The sequence below is a fragment of the Petaurus breviceps genome, unplaced genomic scaffold, assembly GCF_028583685.1.
Source record: "Petaurus breviceps papuanus isolate PSGF00001 unplaced genomic scaffold, PetGlider_PUasm1.0 90503, whole genome shotgun sequence".
Taxonomy (NCBI): domain Eukaryota; kingdom Metazoa; phylum Chordata; class Mammalia; order Diprotodontia; family Petauridae; genus Petaurus; species Petaurus breviceps.
The window spans coordinates 2764928-2784698 of record NW_027187265.1 but is presented as its reverse complement, the minus strand read 5'-3'; the positions used below and the strand labels follow the sequence as shown (position 1 = coordinate 2784698).

The 19771-nt window shown below is 48.2% G+C and overlaps 6 protein-coding genes across 11 annotated transcripts in view; 2 read left to right on the top strand and 4 right to left on the bottom strand.

Annotated features, from left to right (window-relative positions):
* The window catches only part of TNNC2 (troponin C2, fast skeletal type), a 158378-nt gene that overhangs the window by 64104 nt on the left and 74503 nt on the right, over positions 1-19771 (bottom strand). The window lies entirely within an intron of this gene.
* ZSWIM1 (zinc finger SWIM-type containing 1) lies at positions 5268-7587 on the top strand. Of its 2 annotated transcripts, none has more exons than XM_069062740.1 (2): positions 5268-5566; positions 5897-7587. In XM_069062740.1, exon 2 carries the CDS (start codon positions 5981-5983, stop codon positions 7361-7363), a length of 1383 nt encoding a protein of 460 aa, XP_068918841.1. In that variant the 5' UTR covers positions 5268-5566; positions 5897-5980; the 3' UTR covers positions 7364-7587. The 2 variants fall into 2 exon arrangements, with proteins under 2 accessions (XP_068918841.1, XP_068918842.1); XM_069062741.1 differs by having other exon boundaries at positions 5560-5699.
* SPATA25 (spermatogenesis associated 25) lies at positions 8291-9422 on the bottom strand. Its single transcript, XM_069062743.1, has 2 exons — positions 9368-9422; positions 8291-8934 (listed from the first exon to the last, which is right to left on the bottom strand). Exons 1-2 carry the CDS (start codon positions 9420-9422, stop codon positions 8291-8293), a joined length of 699 nt encoding a protein of 232 aa, XP_068918844.1.
* Positions 10370-12935, bottom strand: NEURL2 (neuralized E3 ubiquitin protein ligase 2). Its single transcript, XM_069062742.1, has 2 exons — positions 12037-12935; positions 10370-10684 (listed from the first exon to the last, which is right to left on the bottom strand). The coding sequence occupies exons 1-2, from the start codon at positions 12827-12829 to the stop codon at positions 10569-10571; spliced, it is 909 nt and encodes a 302-aa protein (XP_068918843.1). The 5' UTR covers positions 12830-12935; the 3' UTR covers positions 10370-10568.
* On the top strand, positions 13082-18749 carry CTSA (cathepsin A). 4 transcript variants are annotated; one of them, XR_011163286.1, is made up of 16 exons: positions 13082-13222; positions 13388-13560; positions 13712-13823; positions 14036-14086; positions 14213-14299; positions 14419-14574; positions 14877-14968; positions 15687-15771; positions 16041-16132; positions 16233-16311; positions 16630-16772; positions 17057-17132; positions 17418-17507; positions 17696-17797; positions 18204-18430; positions 18603-18749. XR_011163286.1 is itself a non-coding variant. In XM_069062739.1 (15 exons), the coding sequence occupies exons 2-15, from the start codon at positions 13388-13390 to the stop codon at positions 18285-18287; spliced, it is 1419 nt and encodes a 472-aa protein (XP_068918840.1). In that variant the 5' UTR covers positions 13082-13222; the 3' UTR covers positions 18288-18749. The 4 variants fall into 4 exon arrangements, 3 of the variants coding, with proteins under 3 accessions (XP_068918840.1, XP_068918838.1, XP_068918839.1); XM_069062739.1 differs by having other exon boundaries at positions 16633-16772; positions 18204-18749; XM_069062737.1 differs by having other exon boundaries at positions 18204-18749.
* Positions 18751-19771, bottom strand: part of PLTP (phospholipid transfer protein) — a 13975-nt gene continuing 12954 nt past the window's right edge. The window contains exons 12-14 of the mRNA XM_069062763.1: positions 19417-19474; positions 19119-19195; positions 18751-19041 (exon numbers count right to left, since the gene is read on the bottom strand). Coding sequence (XP_068918864.1) covers positions 18913-19041; positions 19119-19195; positions 19417-19474 — 264 coding nt within the window. The 3' untranslated portion in view covers positions 18751-18912. The remainder of the gene's footprint in view (positions 19042-19118; positions 19196-19416; positions 19475-19771) is intronic.

Here is a 19771-nt window from a genome sequence, read left to right as displayed (position 1 = left end):
AAACTCCAAGAGACAACTTTCTGGGTAACTAATAATTAATTTATTATGAATGAAGTCAGTGGCCTCCTCAAAAACCAAAGACATTACCGGAGAACATACAGTGTTTAAATACTCTTGGGAGAATAGGTGTTCCCAAAAGGGGGAAATCAACTTTGACTGGTTAACAAATAATAAGAGAATGAATATTATAATGAGGTGGGCTTATTCTAATGAGCTACTGGGAGAATGTGACTCCAGTCAAATCACTGTTGGACAAAGAGTCTCATTTCCACCCAGACCACACTGCATCTAGCAATCTAAACAAAGTGATCTACCAGACCATTTAATGTAGTCCATTAGATTCTCTTAATTTTTAATCAGAACTAAGTTTTCCCAGTTGGGTGGGATCTGAACCAAGATTGAAGAGAATGTCTCATTGTCAGCCCTGTCCTTCACAAGGACTGGGCTTTGAATGAGGAAATAGAAAGAAAAAAAAACACCGCTGGATATCTCCTGTTAACAGCATTTTACTGAGACAGTTTCTAACCTGGGAATTCTTGGAGTCCAACAAAGCAGGCCTAGAAACAAGAGAGCCAGCAATCAAGTATCAGTTTAATTAATCAGTTTCAGAATAAGGAATGCTCTCTAAACTGGAGTAAAAGCACATAAATCATGGTGGAGAAGGGGGGAAGGTGGATCACAAACAATTATTTCTCCAGCCAGACTGGTTTCCCATGACAAGCCCAGAAGTCCATAAAATAACAATTCTTTGATTGTCTCAAATTTGGGGGGTCATAAACACCCCCAGGGCACAGAACCATAGTTCTGTGAAGAGAACAGGTTCTATAATCTTTGATTCAATTCACTTAAGGTACACATAGAGTCACAAGAATGCATTGATTGTGAGAGTGTTGTTAAGGGCTTAGCTGATCATTTCAAGCTGCATTGTAAATTTGTGACTCCCAAGCCAGAGTCTCCTGAGAAACCTAAATTATTAGTATATTCATTACACATACCATATCAATTAATATGAAAATCATAATTCCCTTCACACTATCCCCCCCATTAGTAACTGGTTATTAATAATAATTTCTCTCAGATTATTTTCACCATCCACTGCCTTTACTCTTACTCAGATGCTATTGAATGAAGCTGGAGAAAATTATGAAACTGTGGGGCTACTAGGTGGCACAGTGAATAGAGCACTGGCCCTGGAGTCAGAGGGACCTGAATTCAAATCCTGCCTCAGACACTTAACACACACAAAAAAACTAGCCATGTGACCTTGGGCAAGTCATTTAACCCCAATTTCCCTCTAAAAAGCAAAAACAAAAAAAACCAAAAAAGAAAATCATGAAACTATGCTCACTGAATCTACTACAAATTTATGTTATGTGATTTCAACTAGGCCCTCACTGCAGCAAAACAATCCTTTTACATCTCCCCAACCTGTTCACTATTCATTGCAATGGTTTTCCCAAAACTTTCAATCCCTTCTCAGGTTTTCCTCTTAGCTAAGAACCTTGCCTCATATTTCACAGAAATAAGTAAGGCCACTTGCTTAGAGATCTCTTTTCTCCTTCTCATCTCTTATCACTTGAATACCTTCTGCCACCCTCTCTTCCTTTACTTCCTTCTGTCTCACATGAATAGGTGGCTCTTCTTTCCAAGGCCAACCCCTCTACATGTACTCCAGATTCCATTCTCTCATCTTCTCTAGCAGAGGCCTTTGTCCCTTTAAGCATCTTCACTCAATCTCTCCCTGTCTACAGGCTATTTCCCTACTTCCCACAGCCATAACCATATCTCCCATATCCTCAAAAACCTTCACTTGATCCCACCATTCTACTACAGTTATAGCAGAGATATGTTTTATATCTCTCTTGTTTTTGTGGGCTAAATTTCATCTTAAGTAGCTCTCCTTCTCTCACTCTCTCTTAACTCTATAATCAGGTTCTGATTAACTGAGATTTCTCTCTCCAAAGTTACCAGTGATCTCTTCATTGCCAAATCTAATGGCCCTTTCTCAATCCTCATCTTCCTTGTCTTTTCTGCAGTCTTTGAACCCATTGTTTATTCTATTCTCTTAGATAATTTTCTATGCTTTCATGATATGGCTGTCTCCTGGTTTTCCTCCCATCTGACTGATCCTTCTCAGTCTTCTTTGCTCCATCTTCATCTGTTCTAGATCATGGGGGCAGCTAGGTGGCACAGTGAATAGAGCACCAGCCCTGGCATCAGGAGGACCTGAGTTCAAATCCAGCCTCAGACACTTAATAGTTACTAGCTGTGTGACCTTGGGCAAGTCATTTAACTGAAATTTCCCTGCCTTTCCCCCTGAAAAAAAGAAAACCACATATTCTTGATCATGCCCACTAATATGCTGGGTATTCTCTAAGGCTCTGGCCTGGGCCTTTTTCTCTTCTACCTCTATACTATTTCAAAGTTTGCTGATTTCATCAGCTCTCATGGATTCACTTTAGATATGTATTCATATGACTTATCAGTAGAGTCCTAATCTCTTCTGATCCCTAGTCTTGCATTACCAACTGCCTATTAGACATCTAAAACTGAATATCTAGTAGATATCTTAAACTCATCATGGCAAGGACTGAATTTATCTTTACTCTCTAAACCCTCCCCTCTTCCTAACTATTACTTTTGAGAGTAAATGTTACACAGAGAATTTAACAATCGGCTCTCTTCAGCATATGTTAGTAAGCTCTAGCATGCTTCTCACACCCCAGTCACCTCCCAGGCTCTCAACCTGGCTGTCCTCCTTGACTCTTTACCCTTGTTCAGCCCCATATCAAGCCAGTTATCCAGTCCTGTGATTTCCACCTTTATAACATCTCTTGTATCTGGCCCCTTCTTCCCTCTGACACTGCCACCACCCTAAAGCATCCTCCTCATCTCAGGACTGGACAACTGTAATAGTCTGCTGCTTGGTCTCTCTGCCTTAAGCCTCTCCCCACTCCAGTGGATCCTTATTGCCTCTGGGAAGAAAAAACAAACAAAAAGATTCCTTTTTTGGTTGTTAAAGCATTGTATAACCTGGCTCTTTCCTCCCTTTCCAGTTTTCGTACATCTTAGTCCCCCTTCCACATGCTCCGTGATCCAGTGACACTGACCTAGCTGCTCCTCACGCCTCCCTGATTCTGACCATTTTCACTGGCTTTCCAACATTCTTGGTACACTCTTCTTCATCTCTTCATTTTGGCTTTCCGGGCTTCCTTCACACCTCAGCTAAAGCCCCACTTTCTGCAAATAAACTTTCCTAATCTTAGTGCCTTCCTTCCAAGGTTATCTCTAATTTATCTCTTATATATCGTTTGTATACAATTTGCATTTGTCTTCCCCATTAGATTGTGAGCTCTTTGAGAGCAGAGAATAGTTTCTATGTTTTTGCCCTTTCTTTGGATCTCCAGCACTTAGCATAGTGCCTGGAGCATAGTAGGCACTTAAATGCTTGTTTATTTGCCTTGACTCACCTCTCTCCAGTTGTGTGACCCTGTACAAGTCACTTAATCCTGTTTGCCTCAGTTTCCTCATTTGTAAAATGAGCTGGAAAAGGAAATGGCACAGTACTCCTGCATTTCTGACAAAAAAAACCCCAATGAGGTCATGAAGTCAGACATGACTGAAGCAACTGAACTATACATATATGTATGTATATGTATATATGTGGATATATATTATATATCTACATACACATATACACACATTCTTGTTTGGTAATTTCATCACGTCTAATGGATTCCTCTACCTTTATACAAATGAATCCCTATCTATTCAACTACTCTTAATGTCTCCTGAATTTATCTTGTAGCCTACTGGACATCACCTTCTGGCTATCCTGTAAGCATCTCAAAATAAACATATCCAAAAAGGGAGCTCAGGTTTTTCCCCCAAACTTTTTCATCTCCCCTCCCCAGGCTATCCTTCCCCTTCTCTCACACAGCCTCTGCCCTACTTCAGGCCCTTTTCACCTCTCCTCTGGAATTTCTTTGTAGTTTTCTAACTGGCTTCCCTGCCTTCAGTCAGTCAACAAATAATAAATGCTTGTTGACTGATTATGGTCTCTCTCCAGAGTGTTCCCTGAGTAACTTCCAAATCCATGCTCCTAAAACAGATCTAAAACCATGTCCCTCCCTTACTCAAAAATGAATGGTTCCTAATTGCTTCAAGGATAAAATACCAAATCCTCAGCCTGGAATTTAGAATCATAGATTTAGAGATGGTCATCTAACCTGATATCCTCCTCTTACAGATAAAGAACTGAGGCTCTGAGTGGTTAAGTATCTTGATTAAAGGTCACACAACTCTGAGACAGGTTTTGAACCTAGGTCCAGCGCTGTATGCCAAGTCTAGCACTGTATCCTTCTGACTTGGCTGCCTCTAAGGCCTTCCACAATCTGGCTCTGGCCTGTCTTTCCATTCTTGTTTCATATTAGTCCCTCCCCTTCACTCACTTTCCACTGTATTCATGTGTCTGCCAACTATTCCCAGGATACATTCCCTCTCCTGCCTCCTGGCCTTGGCACCTTCTGGATGTTACTTCCTCCTACTTTATACCTAGACTCTTTCTTCAAAGCAGAATTCGGGTGCTACCTGCTCAGGTGCTGTTGTAGAAGACATTTTCTACTTCTCCCGTTGTTAGTGTTCTCCCTTTGGAAACTGCTTTTATTTTGTATTATTTATATCATTATTAGCTTATATTTATATTTTATAATTTAATTTTTAAAATATTTATTTTTTATCCATTTTGCATTTGTGTTATTTTTTAATATACCTACTTTGTGTAGCTGTACAGGAGGCTTATGGAGGTTTATTTCTTGCAGCCCCAGAGCCTAGCATAAGGCCCTGCACATAGGGTTTACTGTTTGACTCGAAGCTGTTTTTTTTTTAACCGGCCCATTTCCAGGGCCGACGTCCCCAGTGGGGGCATGAGCCCGTAAGAGCCTAAGGAGAGCGCCCGCCTCATTCCGGCCCCTGCGCAGGGGAGGTTTCAGGCCCAGAGACAGGGACGCGGCTGGCATCCCCTCCCAGAGGGCTTTCCGCCGCACGCCACAGCTGCGCAGCCTCGCAAATATCCAGCAGCCCTTTCCCAGGTCTGAGCCGGCGCCGCGAAGTCCCCATCATCTCCCCCCACCCCCCCTCGGTCTACCCCCTTACACACCTAGATCCCCCCCGCCCTCATTGCCAGACACTCAGAGAGAGGGAGGGTGGATCTAGGTGACTGAGAACTTTTACTTTTGCGGTCTGGATGTTTCCATAGTAACGTATCCTTCCTACCGGTCCACCAGCTCCTTGAGGCCCGCCCTCCAGCCTTTAACTGTCGCCTCTCCCCGCCCCCTGCGGGTTTTGTCTTCTCCTTGAGGTCGAGCCGCCACTGACGCAGGTTACAAGGCCCGCCCTCCTGCGGGCCGGCCAATGCTCGGTCGGCTTAGCGAGGAGCAGCCGGCCCTCTCTCGCGGGCTCTGCGGCAGGCGGCCTGCGTGCTGATTGGTGGGAGCGGAAGTCCGTCGGTGCTAGGGCAGTGTTCTGCTGGGAATCCCAGAAAGATGGTGGCCGAACGCAACAATCGGTAAGGAAAGCGCGAGGCCTCGCAGGTTCTGCCGTTCCCTCACCCCGTGGGGTCAGGGATGGAGCTCTCTGCCCTCTCGTTGGAAGTCAGACCTCTAGGACCTTAAAAAAAGCCGCCTGGATGCCTGGAGCGGGTGAGGTGGTTATAGGAGGGTGTGTTCCCGCCCCCCGGGGGGGGAGGTCAGCGATAGGCCACGCCCCCTGCTGAGCGCCCTTATGGCTTGGGGGGCAGGGGATAGAACTGGCCCTGGGCCGCACTAATCCAGCTCTGTTAGCCACTGCTGCGGAGCCCCATAGTGCTTCCCTTCAACCTCTGTACCTCCCCCTACAGGCGCACTGGGGAAAAACACGGACTGAGCGCTTGAGGTCGGAGCAGCCCCCGTCCTTTCCTGCCTTCCAGACCTTCTGTTCCCATATGGCCCTAACCACCTTGAAGGAGCTCCAGGCCGGGGAGCACGCCCCCTTGCTAGCCTTTGAGGTGGGCAGGAACTCCCAGTTGGACTCCCTGAGCTACCAGTCCCCCATCATGCGACGAGTCTTCATGAAGTTCCCAGAAGTGTTGTTCATACACCGGACCCATAATCCCCGAGGCAAAATACTGTACACTTTCCTGGTGGATGGCCCTGGGGTGCTGCCTGAGAGCAGCCTGACCAGGATAGTGTATTTCTCTGTCCCAGTCAAGGAGAACACTGAGGGGTTGGTTCAGCTGTTCCAAACTTTCAAGAAGTTTAACCCTGAGTGGGAGAGAATTTGTACTATCTTAGTGGATCCTTATTTCTCCCTGTTGCCTGTTCTAGCTATGGAATTTCCATCTGCAGAGATCCTTCTGTCTGCCTTTCATGTATGTAAGTTTCTTCAGGGAAAGTTCTTCCGACTTGCCCTAGAGCACTCAGTGAAGAAGCTGCTGCTCACCACCCTGAAGAACACTGTGTGTTCAGCCACAGCCAGTAACCTGAAGAAAATGCACACTCTCCTTAGTGACTCTGTCCCCCAGGACCTGCAGCCTGACCTTCACCTGAGCTGGCTACTAGATGACCGGATCTGGCTGGCACACAGGTGGAGGAGTAAGGCTGAAAGTATCCGCTACTTTCAGGACTTAGAGATCACAACCCGGGCTTTAAGTCAGTTCTTTGGTATTGAATTGTCTTTGGAAAGGAGTATTCTTTCCCTGATAGGGTATTTGAAGCAGAACATGGAGAAGGAAGGAGCCTCCAACCCAGACCTGAGTTTCTCTACCAATTGTACCCCACCAGAGCCTTATGTAGAAATTACCAAGCTCCAAAAGGTAGAAGCCTGCATCCAACGTTCCTTGCAAACCATTTGTGCTGAACCTGCTGCCCAGCTCTGCTTGGGAGAGTTTGCTGTGGTCCAGAAATCTGTACAACTGATTGGTTCAAGCACAGACAAGGTGAATGTCCAGATCCTAGAGGACATACATGAAGTACACCCTCAAGGTCCAGGCAGCTGTACCTGCCACTTCAGCCAAACATTTGGTCTGCCCTGCCGCCATATCCTGGCTGTTCTTAGCTCCCGTCAGCAAGTGCTGCAGCCTGAAATGCTACCTGAACAGTGGAAACCTGACTGCAGGACACCCCCACAATGTGTATCCAGCCTGGCCAATATCCTGGGCAGCAGGTGGAATGTGACCCTGGAAAAGGAGCTGGTTGTAGCATTCCTCACTGGGGAGGTAAGGCGGCTTTTGCTTCAGTGCAGCCGGGAAGAGTTTGAGCGTCGATACAACACCCTCCGTGAACTGGCAGACAGCTGGATTGGACCTTATTTCAAAGTGCAAGTCTAGGCTGTCTTCCTTTCTCCCTGCTGCGTGTACTCTGTTCTATGACCCACCTAGCTGTCTTTCCTTAACTTAGCTAAAGGGGTTGATGAGTATTGCCTAGGACAATGACATAGCCTCTAAGCTTCAGTTTTCTGAGCTATTAAATGGGGATATCTATCCTGTTAAGCTACCTCACAGGATTGTTGTGAGGAAAGCATTTTCTAAACTATAAAGTGCTACAGAAATGAGATTTGTTTTTACCCAGTGGGGAAAAGGGAAGGAGTAACGTACCCCACCACATTCCAACTTTTTTTGCAAACACTTTGTACTCCCTTGAGACCTGATAGGTGAGGAGAAAGATTGAGACCAAATGACAGGTCAGCCCAACTGCTGACTCCATCCCCCTGTAACCAAGCAAATCTAAGCATTTTTGCAGCCTAGGCAAGGAATTTCCTCTAGCACCTATGCTCTCTGTCCCATTGCCCTGCTTGGTCTTTGTGACTAAACTAGAATGCTGCTTATGTCAATATTGCTCATTTAGAACCTTAGCCCACCACTTTCCTTGGAAAAGAGTATTGTTTGTCATTCCTAATATCCTGTCTCCTGCCCACTGCCAGAAGGGGAAATCTGGATTGGATGAAGGTTTATAGCAAAGATAGTAAGTTGACTGCTGCTACTGTAGAACTAGGAAAAAAGTACTACCCCTTCTCCTCCTCCCCAATCAGTTTTTGTAATCTTAAATTATTGTACTGTTCTCTGGCCAGACTTATTTACCTGTAAAAGTGAATAAACTTCCCAGCACTTCAGTACAGGCAGTACTGAAGTGCTGGTGTGTAAATATCATATATTCCCCAGACATAGTCCCAACCCCTGCAGAACTGGGTCCCCCACCTAGCTGCCCAATAACCATACAGAGAAGCCACCCAGTGAATCTAGTGCAATTTCATCTGACTACAAGCAGGAACCAGGACCCTGACTCCTTCTGGGCCCCACCAGTGGGGCCTGGCCAAGCATCATGTGAGACTGGGCCTGACCCCATCTCCCCTCAGTAGCCCCCTCAGGCTCTGGATGGGCCATCATGAAGGCCTGGGCTGCCCGGATCATGTCCTCTTCCCTCAGGCCTGGGACAGGCACAGTGGGGATGCCAGCAATCATCATAGCCAATGTGAGGATGCAGATGTCAGGCTGGGAACCAGGCTCCTTGCCCCCTGCCTCTTTGGGCACCAGCATGGCCCCTGGAGATAGGCCACAGAGCAGCAGTGGCCTGTGACCCCCAAGGCCACCCATCTGCCCTCCAGTCAACTGAGGAACCCTGCCCCGTGGGCAACCATCCTCCCAGCCCAGGTTCTCAAGCTGCCTCACATGAGGAAACTTTCTGCAGTATCTGCCATGATACTCTTTCCGCCGAAGCGGCTCCCAGCCAGCCCCCCCTGGGCATATCCCAGGTTCTGGTGTAGGTAGAGAGTGACCCCAGGACTGGGGAGCTGCCTGATGCTCAGCTTTCTGGCTCAGCAGGCCTGGCCCTCCAGGGGCCACCACCACTGGCTCCATGGGACCATAGAGGCTGAGAGAGGAGCTTGGAGGGCCTGCCCCACCTGCAGAGACAGGAATGACATAGAAAGTGGTTTACAACCCCATGAGGCCTCGAGGACAATTCATAACTTTAAGAACCACCTAGGATCAGGCAAAGGGGCAGTTCAGGTCAGGGAACATTTTGAACATTTATATGGTCTAAAATTAGAAGGGTCTTTAGAGGTCATCTAGGCCAGTGCCCTTATTTTTCAGATAAGGCAGTCTAGAGACATTAATTGCATTAGGGTACCTACATAAGTGACAGAGCTGGGATTTGAATTCTGCTATTCTGACTTATCTGACAATATCCATCTAAGTGGTACCTTGCCTTTATCTTTGGGATAGCAGCTTTAAGGCTACAGTTTCCCAGGAGGGACAACAACTTCCTGGGACACAGCATACAGCATGCCAGGGGTAGTTGTTCCTCTAATCCAACCTAAGAAACCATTGTCTCACCTTGGCCAGGAGTCAGGAGACCCGAATGAGCTCTCTGTGTCATGAAGTAGGACATGGCTACCATAAGGGCCCCAGGTTGTGAGGGAACAGTAGGACAATTCCTTCATGTCCTACCCCACTCACCCTTCTAGAAGCTACCTCACAACCCGAGCCTGTGTTAGCTGGAATCCACCTCATAGCACTGACTTGTCCATTCTAGAACCACAGCACCTCTCTCTGTGCTAAACCAGGGCAGAGGAGCCTGTGAAACATTGATGGTGTCATGTTGTGGAAGGAGTAGTATTTTGGGAGTCAAACAAAGTGGATTCAAATCATGTCCTATGCTCTTTACCTGTGTGACCCTGGGCAAGTCACAGCCTAAGTGTCTATTTTTAAAAGAAAAGGGTTGGAATAGATCTCTAGCATCCTTCTCAGCTCTAAGTCCTCTAATCCTATGACTAGGAATCTAGTGATCTGGGTTCTAGACCTGGTCCTACCACTGACCTACTATGTGACCTTGGGCAAAGCACTTTACCATTTTAGGTCTGTCTCATCTAAAACAAAGGCTGGCAAACTACTGCCAAAGGGCCTGTTTTTGTACAGCCCACATAAGCTAAGTAAGTATGGTTTTTACATTTCTAAAAATGTAAAAACCATTCTGAGATGGGGGTGTACCAAAAAAAAGGTGACTTGTTAGGTTGTCTGCCAATGACCCTTGCTGTAGAATAAGAGCAATGTATTAGGTTATGTTTCCAGGCGTAGGATGTCTAATAGAACACTAGACCAAAAAACTGGGAGATCTGGATTCTTGTCCTGGTTTTACAAAATAAACAAGTGTCCTTGCCCAAATCATTTTGACTCCCTGCCTCTCAATTTCCTCATCTATAAAATGAGTCCCTTGCATAGCCTACTTCTTAGATGTTTTGAGAATCAAATAAAATATGTAAAAATTTAGAAAATATGACATTAGATACTCATTAGAAGACTGGAGGGCAACAAGTCATATACTAAGAACCACCAAAATGTGAAATCATCATTCCTTTTATTATGATCTCTAGCAGAGTGACCCTCAGGGGCTCATTCTCCAGTAGGGCTAGCTCCTTCAAAGACTTGACCTTATGTGAGGACACTGGGGGAAGGTGTTCCTGAGGTCCTGATACCAGGCACAAGGAAGTTTTACTGTTATCTGCACTAGAGCTGCTTCTTGGAGGTAGTGAGGACCTTACTCATACTTGCAGAAATCCTTGAGCCCAGTGGGCAGGTGGAGCCCATCGATTGCAAGCCGATGTATCACATTTCTCTGAATGACAATTCGGCACAGGGTCTGGAGGGAAGGCACTGTAGAGAAACACAAAGATGGATTGGAGATTGGAAAGAATGGTTTTAGGCCAACCACGGCTGGCTTTCTTTTGAAGGACAAATTATCAGGTGTAGCTGGGGGAAAGTGGATCTAAATTAGGAATTTGGGAGACCTGAGTTCATGTCTCAGCTCTGCCACCAATTCAGTGTTTTCGGTTTTGGCTCCCATTTCTCCATCTGTAAATCTGGAATACCTTCCTATCTACCTCACTAGCTATGAGAAGAATGTGAAAGTACTTTGAAAAGTGAGGCACCACACAGTCATTCAAAGCCTTTCCAATCTCATTTCCTGCCCTTCACAGGCTGTATTGGATTTACAGGCTTGAACTGGATTTATCATTGCTTCTCGACTCACCCTCTCTCTTCAGTCTGGGCCTTTGCTTAAAGCACACTTCATACCCGGAGTAGTTCTCCTCCTCTGAAATCCTTCCCATTTTACTCAGGTGTCAGCTACACAAGCAGTCTTTGATCTCCCTAGGGGGAAGTAATCTGTTTCCCAGGATCTCTCATAGCCTTGTAGGCCTTTTGTGTACATTTATTTTATGGTATAATTTTATGTGAATGTCATCTTTCCTTCTTCACCCCACCACTTACAAGCTCCCTGAAAGCCCAAAGACCTTATAATTTTTCATCTTTCATCACACCTAGTACCTGTTCACTAAAGTCAACCTCTGATGTCTGATCATGACATGAAGGTGACACAGGATTACATCAAGAGAGCAATAGCTCCTAACCAGCAAGTGACTTTTGGGTACTATATCCAGTAATGATAGTTCTAATAGCTCAGTATTCCATAGCATTTATTAAGTTTTTTCCTAATGGCCATCCTATAAATTAGGGAATAAAAGTATCTTAACTATGCTTATTTTTCTAGCCCTTTAGTGCTTTGAAAGTGTCCCCACAACTTTGTATCACAGTGGATAGTGTTATATCCATTTTACAGGTGAGGAAACTGGAGTTTAGATAAGTTCAGTGACTTACTTAGGGTGATGTTGCTCGACCTAGTCTTTTTCCTCCAAGAACACTTACAGTATGCTTTGTGATTAGTGGGAAAAAAACACTGGACTTTAGATATTGGTTCTACAACTGATTACCTATGTGACGTTGGCTATGTAAGAAAACCTCTCAGGGGTTTGGTTTCCTTAGCTATAAAAAGAGGAGATCGGATAAGTGATCTCTAGGATCTGTCCCCTTTTCAGTTCTACATCCTATCATATCCATTTTACAAATGAGGAAAGGGACTCTGAGAGATTTGCTGAGATGAAAGGCTGATCTGGTTATTAGTGATTTTGACTCAAGCCTTCTACAGTACTCCGCAAGCCTATACCTACACCCATATTCCAGCTGGACCAGGCGCACGCTCTTGGTGGACGCGAAGACATCAACCACAGCATAGAGGGGCTGGGTGGTGGGCAGCCCTCGGGCGCTGGGGCCCATGTCCTCCCCGTTAATGAGGATGTGCATGTCCGCAGTGCCGTCCGGGCGCGGGCAGAAGAGCACCCCGAGGCGGCTGCGCCGCGCCGTGGGCGGCAGCACGTTGAGCTCGTAGAGCTGGTCCAGGAGGTGGCTGTAGCGGCCAGGCCGGCTGCGGCCCACCAGGCGGTCGCGGGGGATGCGCAGCTGCTCAATGTGCAAATAGGGCTCATCTAGTAAGCCCGGCGGGCGGCCCGGCGACTCCTCCTCTTGGCCCTCGGTGGCCACGCGGTTGTGGTGGCGAGTGATAGCAAAGACCCAGCTCCGGCCCAGACTGACCAGATCGGGCAGCGAGTACTCGGGAACAGGGGCCAGGCTGCCGGGGTCCAGGGCGGTCAGGCCCAGGCGCAGGTGGCCACACCAGCCCAGCTCCTTCTCTTCAATCTCCACCAGGAACACCTGGCCCGGCGCCAACGGCTCGCGACTGAAGCACAGGCCGTTCGCGAAGCTCTCCACGCGGGTTGCCCGCGTCCCTGACGGGTCCACGCGGATGTTGACCCCGTGGACCTCGTGGAAACGGGTTGGAGGCGGCTCTGTGTACGGAGCGCTCCCGGCAGGGACTGGCACTGGCTCTGGGGCCGCCGCCATCTGCCCGAATCTGAGGGGGAGGCCGGCGCCAGGGGCTATTTTGGGCCCCAAGGCCGCGCGCATACTTGGGGAGGGCCATGTAAGCTCCTGAGGGTCTCCAGGAGGAGGCGGGGCTGGTCTGGGGTCCTAGAGCCGTCCGCTGCGTCACCCACCCAAACCGCAGGTGGGACAACGACTGGCCGCGGCCGCTCTGGCCTGGAGAGGAAGGACCCCTTGGCTCGCTCTTGCAGCTAGCGTGGGAGGGGCGCGAGGTCACGGAGGGGTGGGGGGGAGGTGACCCGAGGGCGAGAGAGCTGGTGGGTCCCCACCCCTCATGACTCCACCAATCAGATTAGTGGTCAGGTGACCTGGACCGGCAGATCACGTGATCACGTGTTCATGTGACAGCCAAGCTTTACTAGAATCCCCGAGAGAGCATCCCGGCAGACCGGACGGACACTGAGGGCTGAGAGCAAGGTGAGTTGCAGGGATCGCGGCTACTGTGGGGCCAGCTCCTCTCCCCTCCCAGCCCTGGCTCGGGGAAGGCCAGGGGCGGGGGGTCGGGCCGGCCTGGTTAACTTGGGCGCTGCCGGCACCTCCCAAGAGGAATGCCGACCGGTGAACACCCCAGTCTTCCCGCAGATGGGCCCGGCCGCGCTCCTGCTGCTTCTGATGCCTCTGTTCGGGACACCCCCGGCCGAGGCAGCGCCCAAAGAGGACGAGATCCTCCAGCTTCCGGGGCTGCCGAAGCAGCCAGCTTTTCGCCAGTATTCCGGCTACTTGGACGTCTCAGGCGGCAAGCACTTGCATTACTGGTCTGACTCGGGGCTGGGCTGAGGAGGTTGCCCCGGGGAGGTTGTTCAAGGCTAGGGAGACATTTTCCAGGGAAGAGGGTTGGGGGTCTGAAAGAAGGCGTTGGAGGGTGGTGGGTGGATATTCCCACTCAGACTGCCCTCTCTCTTGAAGGTTTGTGGAATCCCAGAACCGTCCTCAGAGTAGTCCTGTGGTTCTGTGGCTCAATGGGGGTCCAGGATGCAGCTCCCTAGATGGACTCCTTACTGAGCATGGCCCCTTCTTGGTCAGTACCCTCCTACCTCCATCTGCCTTCTCTTTCATCTGTCTTTTCACTTCCCCTTTCTCTCCAGCATTAAAAAATAACTAGAGAGAAGAACTGAGTCTGAAGGGAAAGGAGAGGCTCAAAGGAAGACATTTTTCCAAGACCTTTCCTACTTCTTCCCTACCATTCTTATGACCAGAGACACCTAACTAAGACTTTCCTTCCTTCCTCAGATCCAACCTGATGGAATTACCTTGGAATATAACCCTTATTCCTGGAACTTGGTAGGACTGGGGAAAAAGAATCCTTAATTGCTGGGGGTGAAGATGGTAGAAAGGGAGACCAAATATAAAACTTGGGAATTTGAAGCAAAGAACCCCCTATAGCTATCTTTGCTATACATTCCCCAGAATGCCAACGTGCTGTACCTTGAATCACCTGCTGGTGTGGGCTTCTCTTATTCTGATGATAAGAACTATGTGACTAACGACACCGAGGTGAGCCTTGCTAGGTACTTCCCTACCCTTCTCAGCCTTTCTCCAAAAGCCCAACTACTCTCCTCCCGCTCCCATTCTGTACAGTATTACTTATCTGCTATTTTACTCTCCTTGCCCAGGTTGCCCAAAACAACTATGAAGCTCTCCAAAAATTCTTCAGTCTCTTCCCTGAGTTCCATAGCAATGATCTGTTTCTTACTGGGGAGAGCTATGCTGGCATCTACATCCCTACGCTGGCTATGTTGGTCATGCAGGATCCCAGCATGAATCTGCAGGTGTGGGAAAGGAGGAAACCCTGGAAGTAGGGGAGTCTGAGAGTGGGGAGGGTCAGAAAACCACAGGGTTAAGTGACAGACCAGGAGACTCTGCTCTTAGTTGGCCCATAGTTCTTTGTCATCCCTCTGTTCTCTGAAACACGGGGAGCCAAAGCTTTGTGGTGTTTCCATATTCTTGGGTCTATCTTGGTCTTGGTGGGAGAGGTCTTAGAAGTTTGAGGGGAACATCCTTCTTATCCTCGATCCCTGGAAAACCCTAATCAAAACTGAGTTCTCTTTATGTGTGTGTGTATGTATCACAGGGTCTGGCTGTGGGCAACGGACTCTCTTGCTATGAACAGAATGATAACTCTTTGGTCTACTTTGCTTATTACCATGGGCTGTTGGGCAACAGGTGAGGGGAAGGGTAGGGCTGCAGAGAATCTGATAGAGGAATGAGGGCTGTGGAGTAATAGCTAAATCATAGTACTGGGTGGGGAAGGATCTTATAATTGATCTGGGTCTGGCCCTTGGTTCTGGGCTCATCATAGGGCTGGAGAAGGTGGGGGTGGGTGTCATCACTCCATGTAAATTCCTTGAGGTCAGGGACAGGGATTGGTTTCCTTCTTGCTTCTCTGAGCATAGGGCCCTACACATCAGCTCCTAGAATTTAGAACTGCAGGGAACTTTGAGATCCTTTGTCCAGCACCTTCACTTTACAAAAGAGGAAACTCAGTCTCAGAGACAGAAGTGATTTCTGTAAAGTCACCCATGGCAGTAATGTCTGGTGAATTGAATTGAGGTGCTGCCTGTTGGATTTTTAAAGCTGATAAAGGACAAGAAGGGGGAGGGAGGTGGCAAACACTTCCAGGTTAAAATATTTATTAAGTGATTACTGAATACTCACTGTCATGCCAGGCACTAGAAAAGATAAAATAAAAATGTAGACAATAGGAATCTTATGTGACTACTTTTTTTCTTCAAAACTGCCTTTGTTGTTCATCAGAACAGGACTTTGCTGGGATATGAATGTTGAAGGGGAATGACATAGACCCAGTGTGATTTAGTCCTACTAAAGGAAGGAGTTCCTTCCCATGTCTGTCTTTTGGGTCACCCACTTGACTGTTTTTCAGGCTGTGGTCTGCTCTTCAGACTCACTGCTGCTCCCAGGGGAGGTGCAATTTCCATGACAACCAGGACCCAGCCTGTACCGCTAATGTGAGCTTCCCTCTCTTTCCCTGTTCTCTCTACCCTTAGTCTGCCCAGTCCCCAGGGGCAATCCTCTCAGACTAAACCTCCTGGGCTTCCAGGCTATGGGTGTCTCCACATTGATTTGTCTGCCAAACCTCCTTAGAGTTTCTGTTGTCCCTCTCCAGGCTGAGCCCAGAGGTGTCCACATAAATATTTACCAACCCTCCCTTCAGTGTCAAAATGCCCATTTCCTTACCCCACTCACCCCACAGTACTTACACATATATTTCTTGTAGCTATTGGAGGTGTCTCGTATCGTAAGCAATTCGGGGCTCAACATCTACAACCTCTATGCTCCCTGTGCTGGTGGGGTTCCTGGCCAGTCCAGGTATGTGCTGCCATGGGTGAGGTCCTGGGATCTCTCCCTTTGGAGATTTGGCCCTATGCCACCTCCATCCCATGACTCATGGTCACTCTCTTGCCCACAGGTCTGAGAAGGATACATTGGTAATACAGGATATGGGGAATCTCTTCACCCGATTGCCAGTCAAGCAGGTGTGGCACCAGGTAAGTTTGGGAAGGGTGTTAAGCCAAAAATATCATAGCGAGTAAAATGGGTTGGGTCTCTACCCTTCCCCCAGGTACTAAAAGAATGATTTTAGCCCCTTTTTGAGCCCAAAGAACATCCTAAGATTTATAACTGAATGACCTTTGAGACCATGTAGTCCAATGCACCTATTTCATAGATTTTCCCGTTGAGGAAGAGTGATTTGCTCAGAATCATACAAGTAGCAGAGTGAGAATTGGAATTTGAGTTGTCTCTAAATGCAAATTTCTTTCTATTAAAACTGAGCCAAAGCAGTGGCAGGAGCTGTTTTCTCTTAGCAGGTACTGTTGAGAACTGGAGTAGGGGTACGGCTGGACCCACCCTGTACCAACACCACAGCGCCCTCCACCTATCTAAACAACCTCTACGTTCGAAGGGCCCTACACATACCTGAATTTGTTCCACGATGGGACATGTGCAAGTGAGAGGCTGATTAAGATCACTAAGACATTAGTTGGGGGGAACAGGGTGATAAGGACAGGAAAGTCATAGTGGTCATTGAATGTGAAAGCTAAGGGACCATAGAGCAGAAGAAACTTTAGTGATACCATCTAATCCAACTCTCTTATTGTACAGAGGGGGAAACTGAGCCTCAGAGAATAGCCCACCTCTCCACTGTTACACAGTACTAGCTGAGACTAGACTAACATGGGCCTGGAGCTCCACTTTTCTGACTACATTTCTGGCCTCTTTTCTCTTTGCCAGCTTTGTGGTGAACAGTAACTATCAGCGCCTCTATCAGACCATGAATGAGCAATACCTCAAACTTCTCAGTGCCCAGGTGAGTGGGGGTGGAGCATCCTGAGACCCTGTGTCCTGTTAGAACTAGAGAGGAAACTGAGGCTCAGAAAGGGGAAATTCCCCTTTCAAGGACACCTTACATGTTAGTGGTACTTCAGAGACCTGAGCTGGGGTCTCAGACTCCCTCAATTTCCTCCTCTGTTTCACCTTCTGTTAAGGGTGTCCTTTAGGGGGAATGTTTGACTTGTGAGCAGGGAAGGTAGTCTGCCAGTAAAGCCCAGGATCTAACCTGAGTTATAACTTGGTATTCTCCATTCTCCTACAGAAATACCGCATCCTGGTCTACAACGGCGATGTAGACATGGCTTGTAACTTCATGGGAGATGAGTGGTTTGTGGATTCTTTGAACCAAAAGGTGGGGAAGCTTAGCAAGTGGGGAGGTTGGGGTGAGCAGTGTGGATGGCAATTCATGGGGCAGCCAGGCAGAAAGCTGAATGGTAGCTGCCTTGAGTTTGGCTGGTTGGTTTGGTTCTTGGGTAGAAGATTTCCAGGGTGGGCCCTGGTGCTTACTGACCATATCCTTTCTGGGGTGGCTGGACACAGGTGGAGGTACAGCGTCGTCCATGGCTAGTGCCTGATAGTAACGGAGAACAAATTGCTGGCTTTGTGAAGGAGTTTGCCAACATGGCCTTTCTCACCATCAAGGTACCTGAGGGTTGGGGGTGGGGTAAAAAGGAAAGGGAGGAAGACTGGGAGGGGGAGAGTGTGGGGTCATAGATCTCCTGGGTAATGGTATAAAGAGGAGACAAACATCTAGGTGGAGATGGAGGCACCACAAAGCCTGTCTGTGAGAATCAAGAGCTTGAGTGATGGCAGGTTAGAAGGTTCAGGGTGGAGGCAGCAGGGACCAGTAGTGAAATAGTCTAGCTTTCAATCTGGTCTCTGCTGTTTGTTAGCATCTGTGGGACACTGAACAAGTCCCTCCACCTCTCTGAACTCTAGTTTTCTTTAAGATGGGATACTTGTGCCACCTGAGGTCAGTCAGTGTGAGAAAAGCACCTTAAGGTTTGTAAAGTGAACTTTTACTACATTTTGGCCCTTTGTCCTCTAGGGAGCTGGCCACATGGTGCCCACCGACAAGCCCCTGGCAGCTTTAACCATGTTCACGAGATTCTTGAACAAGGAGCCCTACTAAGTCTTCTCTTGTCCTGCAGTGGGGGATAGAGGAGAACCAGTCAGCCAGCAGCCCCTGCTTCCTGCCTGGGGATGAGGCCTGGCCATGCTTGACTGAAGTCTCATTGGCTGGCCAAAGGGAATCCCTTTGTTGACCAGTGACAGGCCCAGGTCTGTAGGGGTGGGAATTCAAAGTGTGCCCAAATTTCCCATGTGGAAGTAATCAGGGTTTTGAGGGGGGGGATTAATTCAAGCTATTTGAGGGGGTGAGTTGACACAGTTTTATTTCTTAGGGTAGACCTCTTGGGGGGGTGGGATACTAGGGTACCCCCTGCAGGCCATGACTCACCATGCATTGTTCCCTACCCAGTGTGGAGCTCAGGACTATGCACATGTCACCTCTGTAGGAACTGGAGTGGCAGGGAGAGGGGAGAGAAAGGGCAGGGCTTGACTGTGATTATGGGAATAAATGGTCCACAGCCCACTTCTGTCTTTGGGTCTTGACTGGGGATAAGGAGGGGTTTATTGAAGGGTTGGGGGTTGGTTCCAGTACAGTTTGAGAGAGAGAGAAAAAAAGGAAGTTGAATTTCATGAATGAAAGACTGAACTTGCTTGAATGAATGAATGACAGCCTCCCGGAAGCCTGTTCAGGAGGTAGGGGCAACAGATTGAGGTGCAGAGGAAGTGGGCCCAAGGTCACCAGATGGCCGATTCTTTTCGATCACCTCTCGAAGCCCCTTGGTGAAATGGAGATCAGCTCCAATGGTCAGGAATCCCTAGAGAGGGAGAGAGGACTTGAAAATGCATCCAAAGTTCCCCTTCTTCCCCAGCACTCTGTATACCCCTCACTCACTGCCTGGTTGGTCACCACCTCTTTGACAAAGTCGATTCCCTCAGGGAGTGGTATCTGCACCCCACGCTTGGTTCGATCTGCAGGAAAGGAAAGCAAGAGAACACACTCTTACTTGACTCCAAAGGACAGCCAGGACCAGTGGGGAGTCGTTAGAGGGAGGCAGAGAGATTTGGGCTCAGGCTCAGGCCTGCACTGTTCTCTGATGGGAGGGGGGCTGGATGACCACTGCTCAGGGAAGTCATGGAGGGATCCCTTCTTGAGGGGCGTGCTGGGAGTAGATGATGGCAAAGTCCTTTACAGCTCCTAAGTTTAAGGATGATGTAGGGACTAGAAGGGAAGCTATAATGAAAGCTGGGCTTGGAAGGGTGAATAAACCATTTCCTGGCTGTATGACCTCCAGTCACTTCTCTGTAACTTCTGTAAAATGAGGAAGTTCCTCAGTGAGTTTCTCTTACTACTCAGAAGTTTAGATGGTCCCTTGGCATTGTACAGGACATTCCTCTTCAAGTGTGGGTTGTTCTAGATGATGTCTACATTCCTTTCTAACTCTTCAGGTTGATTCTGTGATTTGCCCAGCCTGGGATTCCCTCTTCCAACTCTGCCCAGCTCCCCCATCCCATCCTTCACCAGAGGGTTGGCTTACCATTGAGCAG